Source organism: Lepidochelys kempii, chromosome 25, assembly GCF_965140285.1.
Source record: "Lepidochelys kempii isolate rLepKem1 chromosome 25, rLepKem1.hap1, whole genome shotgun sequence".
Classification (NCBI taxonomy): domain Eukaryota; kingdom Metazoa; phylum Chordata; order Testudines; family Cheloniidae; genus Lepidochelys; species Lepidochelys kempii.
The window spans coordinates 10,061,792-10,068,351 of NC_136404.1; the positions used below are offsets into that span (position 1 = coordinate 10,061,792).

At 60.2% G+C, this 6,560-nt stretch overlaps 1 protein-coding gene across 5 annotated transcripts in view; it reads left to right on the top strand.

Annotated features, from left to right (window-relative positions):
* The window catches only part of ZNF414 (zinc finger protein 414), a 30,845-nt gene that overhangs the window by 15,744 nt on the left and 8,541 nt on the right, over nt 1-6,560 (top strand). For 3 of the 5 annotated variants that reach the window (XM_073324278.2, XM_073324279.2, XM_073324282.2), the window contains 5 exons: nt 671-778; nt 1,893-1,998; nt 2,669-3,207; nt 4,244-4,294; nt 5,609-5,767. In XM_073324278.2, coding sequence (XP_073180379.1) covers nt 671-778; nt 1,893-1,998; nt 2,669-3,207; nt 4,244-4,294; nt 5,609-5,767 — 963 coding nt within the window. Of the gene's footprint in view, nt 1-670; nt 779-1,892; nt 1,999-2,668; nt 3,208-4,243; nt 4,295-5,608; nt 5,788-6,560 lie in introns of all 5 variants that reach the window. The other 2 variants (XM_073324281.2, XM_073324280.2) reach the window with 2 other exon arrangements.

Below are 6,560 nucleotides of genomic sequence, written 5' to 3' on the forward strand. Positions count from 1 at the left end.
GCACCGTTCTCAGGGCAAGGGAAAGCAGTGGCTACCTGGAGCAGGGGAGAGAGACCAGGCAGTGGCAGGAGAGAGGCAGAGGTGGGAAGAAAAGAAAATGGGGACCACACTGTAAAAGGGTCATGATGGGATCTTTCTAAGGGAGAACTGAAGCTCTGGACCCTTTGTCTCTGGTCCAAGCAGAGCCCAGGCTGATAGGGACTGGAAACTGTTGCCATCTGACCACTCAGCAGCCTGTATGACATCAGTTTGGTGGGTCTCCTCAGGGACAGTGCAAAAATCGCCATCGCGCCGTGTGAACTGGCCCTGTTGGTGGCTCATCTCGGCAGAGAGCCCCAGCCTGAATGAGCCATTGGGGATCCCCCTAGGTCCGGGGTGAGGTATGCTGTGGGGGGAGCAAAGGGCCGTTGCTGCCATCTGCGCCCCTTTCCTGGGTAAACCCGCTACGTGTCCCATCTGCAGGATCTCTGGCCCAGATCTCTGCGAGAGGCAGCCGGCCGTGTTCTCACGGGTAGCTGGCTTGGGCATGACGCACATCAGCCAATTCTGACGCCAGCCGCGGAGGACCAGCGAGGCCCTGCACTTCTTCTGGGGAAGAGGGAGGACATGAAGGGAGGGGAGATACTGGGGCTTGGGAGATAAATGACCCGGCGGCTCTCTCTCCTTCCAGGGAAGCACTACCCGTGCTCGAGCTACGGCTGCAAGCTGGCCTTCCACAGCATGCAGGAACTGATGGATCACATGAGAGTCCACTACAGACCCACCCAGTCCCTGGAGGGTAAGACCTGGGTTGCATATCATCCCAGTAGGGTGCTGGGAGAAGGGGGCCTTGCTGCCGAGAGGTGGGGTGCCAGGACACCACGTGCTCGGGCAGGCTGGATGGGGAGGCCTCGTTATCCCTTCCCAGTGCTTCCTCTGGGGCATCGGCCCTGCTGGGCTACTTCTAAAGCGTCGGTTTGCTGTTGATGACTGAGCAGCTGGTGACGAGACTCCAGCCTGCGGGTTGCTTGTGGGTGGCTTGCATGAGTGTTTGTCGGAGCTGTGATTGTCCACTGAAGTCGCATGGTATCGCTACCCACTGACCGGCTGGTTGGAACTCTTGTGCAGGGAGAATTGTAACATACAAGTTTGCAAGGCTGGGTTTACGTGGGCTTGGCTCCAGTACAGGTGTGGGACTCTCCCAGGAGCTCAGTTCTCCGTTGCTCCGACAAGGAACAACGGGAGGTGCTGGGTACTCTGGTCGTAACTTTTTATAGCGGTACGTGGGAATGGGAGCTCGTAGCTATAAAACTGGAGGGTGGGGGGGGTGGTTGTGTTTCAAACCCCCCCTCGTCCCCCAAGACAGTGTGAAGCGGCACTCGCCCAGCCAAGTGTCCGCAAACAGCAGCTTGCTGATCCCAAACGCTCAGCCCACTGGCTCTGATCGTACACATGCTCCCCAACGTGCCCCCGCTCTGTGCATCTGGCTGCTTGGGACCTAGATCAAATCTGCCCCTTGGCTATCAGAGGAGAAGCTAATTCACTAACTTCCCCACCTCCAGGTTCTCTTCCAAACCCCCTCCCCTCATCTTATCAGCCACTCTCTGCCGAGCTGCTGTGCTGGTAAACTGTATAATTAACCTTTTTTTTTTTTTTTTTAACGGGGCAGGGAGGGGTTTGAAATGTGCCTTGCTGTGATAACTGGGTCCCCTGCCTTCCCTGCAGAGGGTTACTGGCAAATAGACATTCTGTGCGTGTTTGCAGAGGTGAGCACTGTGCATGACGAAGGGGCTGGGCTCCATAACCACTGCGTAGCTGGTTATAAAGAATCCCCTAGATATAAGTTGAGACCGTTGTGTCTAGGGTGGACCTGACGGAGTGTCTCACCGACCCCTCTGCCCCTCTTCTGCCAGGTAAAATATTCCACTGCCCCACCCAGGGCTGCACGGAAACTTTCCCCAGCATGCAGGACCTCGTGGCTCACATGAAGGTGCACTACAAGCCAAACCGCTACTTCAAGTAAGTCCCCTCTCCCCCACCGACCCCCTCACTGGTCCCAGCGAGTCCAGAGCCCCCAGATCTCCTAGGCAGGGCACTGCACCCACCAAGCTATTCTCCAGGGCACTGTCGTAAATGTGCCAAGCAATGGGGCTCTCTCCTGTGGCTTGGGGGACTGTTCAGGAGGCAGTGGGCTTTGCCCTGCAGGGCATAATTTTTTCCTCCGCTCTGTGCTGTCCCTCTGCTTGTGGCCGTGCCCCTGAGTGATCCGATGGGCCAGTTCTTCTCCCTCCTTGGCGCTGGCTTTGTCCCCTGCAGTCTAGAGCCCCACAACCCAACAGGACCCGCCTCCGAGGGTCAGGCTCTGTGCTGCGGAGTGACCGCCAAGGTGCGCAGCGCTTGGGCAGCGCAGCAGGGGGGCGGCGGCTGACGAGAGGGGCCCGTGGCCGCTGGCACTGCTGTGCCAAGCCCAGGGGCAGGAGGCAGCCGCAGCTCTGACTCCGGTTTGGCAGGGGGAGGTCGGGTCAGAAAATGGCTCCACCTCTGGCCATGTGCCTGGAATGGCTCCTTTCTACATGAGAGAGAAAGTTCCTGGTCCACTCGGCTCTTGGCCTCTCTGCGGAGCCTGCAGGATGGGGGCTTCCCCTCAGGCCAGGCTGTTGTGGACTCGCCCTCTCCTGTCGCTCCCCAGGTGTGAGAACTGCCTGCTGCGTTTCCGAACCCACCGCTCCCTCTTCAAGCACTTGCACGTCTGCTCCGACAGCACCAGCAGCCCGGCTCCAGCGCAGAAAGCCGAGAAGCCCACCCCACCTGCTACCTCCGGCCTGGAGAAGGACCCCCCGGCCAAGCCCCTGGAGGCGCTGCCCAAACTCCAGAGCGTCATCCGGCACATGGAGAAAGAAGCCATCCTCCCCAGCATGGACGCTGTCTCCACCGCGGTGCCAGCCTCACTCCCCACTAGTCTCCCTGGTCTCCACGGCTCCCTGGAGTCCATGCCTCTGGTCTCTCCGGCCTCCCACCCGTTCCCTCTGCTGGAGCCCTCGCTCTTCGGGCCATCGTCCTTGACCCGGTTCTCGGGCCAGCCTCACTCCACGGTGCCGGGGCCTTTCCTGTCCTACATGCACCCGTCTCCCTACGGCTTACCTCAGGCTTCGGTTCAGCATCGCCTCAGGCCGTACCTGCCCAGCCAAGGCCTCCCAGTCTCCAATGCTGTGTGGAAGAAAAGTCAAGGTGAGAACACAGGGCCAGCAGGTAAATCTGTCCTCTTCAGTTGGGAATCACCCATGCTACAGCAAACCTCCTTCCAGGCTCGCCCCAGGCTGCTGCTGCGAGAATCCACAGGTGGGCAGGGAGGCACTTCCAGCCGAGGACGCTACCCACCAGCTGCCTGGTCTTCCCCCTGCCACCCTGAGAACGAGAGAGATCCCACTTGCTCAAGCTCCTAGGTTCCCTCTGTCCCGGACTCCATGGTGGGTGGGGTGGGTTCCAGTGGCCATTTCTCCACCCCTCGTCCCACGATCTCACCCCCAACAAACCAGCTGCTCGACGGGAAAACTTGATCACAAGGCCCACGTCCCTCCTGGAGGGCTCCCCAGACATGGGGCGTGACGCAGGATCCCCTTTGCCCTGCTCTGTTTGCCAAGGCCTGGGGGCATATTGGGCTGAATCCCCCGCTGGCTCAACCTCAGGAGTTACCACGCCAGCTGAGACTTTCCCTCTCGTTCTGTAACCGAGGTCGAGACTCCTCCCTGGCCTGTTCCTCCCTCGCTCCCTCCCGCCAGCCTGTGGCCGCTGTGCTCAGCTGGTGAGCCCCGCTCCCTTTCCTGTGATGACCGTGGTCGGTCTGCGCTGGGGACTCCTTCGGCACAGGATCTGGCGGGAGGAGGAGCCCCGGTGACAGGCTATTGCGACTGCTGCCCAGCTAACGCCCTGGCAAACCTGCGGATGGTGTGGGCACCGGGGCGTGTTCCTGGCTCTCATTTGCTCCAGTGTGAAAGTCCCTCCTTGTGCTAAAAAAAAATCCCAGTTCAGCTTCCCCACCCCCAATCTCCGTCCCGCTTCCCGCCCCCTGGAGATGTCCGTGGAGTCCTGCAGGGGCAGCGCGTGGAGCGATGCCCCCTGGTCCTGTCAGCCTTGTTCTGAAAAGCCAGTGGCAGCTGGACACCGCTGGCATCCGAGCCAGGGCCTCTCGGTCGCTTCCCTTCCCCCCCCCAGCCAAGGGAGGGGAAGGCCTAATGCTTGTCTCGCCCCTCGATTCCCTTCGCAGGTGTGTGCGTCGGCCCACGCCTCCCATGCTTTGGCTCAGGTGTGACTTCAGGTTAGTCCGGCACCTCTCGGCTTTGGGCTGCTCTCTGGTCACTGGGTGGTGCTGCTGTGCAGTGAGGGGGTGACCTGCCCTGGGAACAGGGGAACCCCAGGAAAGCAGGGAGGAGGGCTTGAATTAGCCACGTCACACAGGACAGCAAAGGGCTCTTAGTCCTTGGAAGGCCCAAGGGCACCACCCAGGGGGCAAAACAACCACAATACGTGTGGTTGGGAGGCTTAGTCCAATAACGGTTCATTCCCTCTGAAGCACCTGGCATTGGAAGACCGGATACTGGGCGAGGCGGCCTGACCCAGTCTGGCCGTTCTGGCGTTCTAACCTGCAGCCACATGCCCTGATTGCCTCTGCGCTGCAAGCTAAGCAGGGCCAAGACTGCTCAGTCACTGGATGGGGGACCTCAGAACCCCTCGATAAGGGACATAATACAGAGGCCTTGTACGTCAACCGTTTAATATCTCTAGCTGACAAGGGAGGGTGCTGCCTGCCCTGGTGGGGGGGAAAAGTCTATCCGTTGTCTGGGACTGACTGCTGCTGTGGTGTCTTGATGGACAAGACTTCTTGTTTAAACCAAACCCTGTGCGGGGCTGGCTTTGTTACCCTCAGCCTGAGGCTGTGTGCCATGTTGCTAGCGTGTGTCTGGGGGGCGCTGGCCCCGATACCTGGGGAGGGAGAGTGGCCCTGCAGTTTCTGGGGGCTCTGACCATTTGCAGAGCAGGGATGGTCTCGGAGGCCTGGCAGCTCTTGAAAGCAGCGTCTGCTGGCCTGTCCCTGCTGGGCAGCGTGGGAAATCGGCTGCTCTCCTGCCTTACCAGGGAGGCTTGGATTTCCCCAGCCGAGCCAAGCATGCGGCAGTGAAGGCTTTGGGCAGGGGGATGACCTGCCCTTTTGGGGCTTAGCTGGAACAGCCACTGGCCCAGCCCCCTGCCCCTTTTCTATGTTAGGGGCGTTACAGTAGCCGTGAGAGGCACCAGTGACCCTGGCCACCCTGCTGGGTGCTGTCCAGAGAGAGACAGTCCCTGCCCCAAAGCGCATACTGTCTCAAGAGACAAGACAGGCCAAGGGCGGGAGGGGACCAGCTGGTCAGTGGCAGAACTGGGAATAGAACCCAGGCATCCTGAATCCCCCGTCCAATATACCATGCTGCCTGCCTTGGCCTTCGGATCTCCCTTCCTGGCGGCCATCAGCTGCTGGGTGCGTCCCCAGGTGCTGCCCAACAGCTGAGCAAGCCCGAGGGGGGATGGCCGTGTGACCGCTATCCCAGGGCAGCAGCGAGTCAGGGCCCATGCTTTCCACCCCCCTGTGCTGCAGGCCACTCCTCCAACAGCCGCATTGTGTGGGAGCACACGCGAGGACGCTACACCTGCATGCAGTGCCCGTACTCCAGCGCCTCGCGGGAAGAGATGACGCTGCACATTGAGGATCAGCACAAGAATCCGCCCCTGCCCAGCCGCCTGGATGGAGAGATGGGTGCGGTCCAGTGAGGGGAGGTGGGGGATAGGAATCTGCCATGCTTGCTGGTGGGAGCTGATCTGGGGATCCGGATCCCTGGAATTCAGCCCAGATTCCTTCGCATGACAAGTGTGCCTGTACTCTCAGGGGGAGGAGTGGGTCATATCCCAAAGTCACACCCTTCCCCAGAGCCTGACAGGGCTGCAGTTTGCCCCTCCTGGCTGGAGAAGCAGGGAGCCTGGCTTGGTGAGGTTTAGGGGGGGAGAAAAACTTCTCGCTGATCTAGGTAGGGGAGTAAGCCTCAATGCCCAGGGAGGGGAGAGATGGGGCCACTGCTAAAGCTGCCATAGAAATGGCCCCCTGAGGTTAACTGCTTCCCCACTTGTCTGAGCGGCACCATCTCCATCCTGCAACCTGTCTGGGAAACCTGCCCCTTGCCCGGGTGTCCTGGCCGAAGTGCTCCTATAGGGGCCAGTGCATTGACTCCAGCTCCACCCATGAGCCCAGAACAACTGGATGGTTCTACCAAACTGCAGTGACCTTAGACTTATCATTAGGCTTTAGAGTCAGGTGAGGTGCCTGGAGCAGATAACAGCCTGGGCCTTTCTACCAGCTCCTGTTGTATTGGACCTGACCAGGTTTTCTTGGTCACCAGCTGGGCTAGAAGCTTGCCTTCTACACCAACCCAACACCGTGGGCCTCTGCTGAGATGCAGCAGTGTGGCATAAAGCCAGAGCACTGGCCCCACATGAGCTAGGAGGCCATGCCCCCAGTGTCCCACTTCCCCACAGCCTCTCAAGCAGCTGCCAGG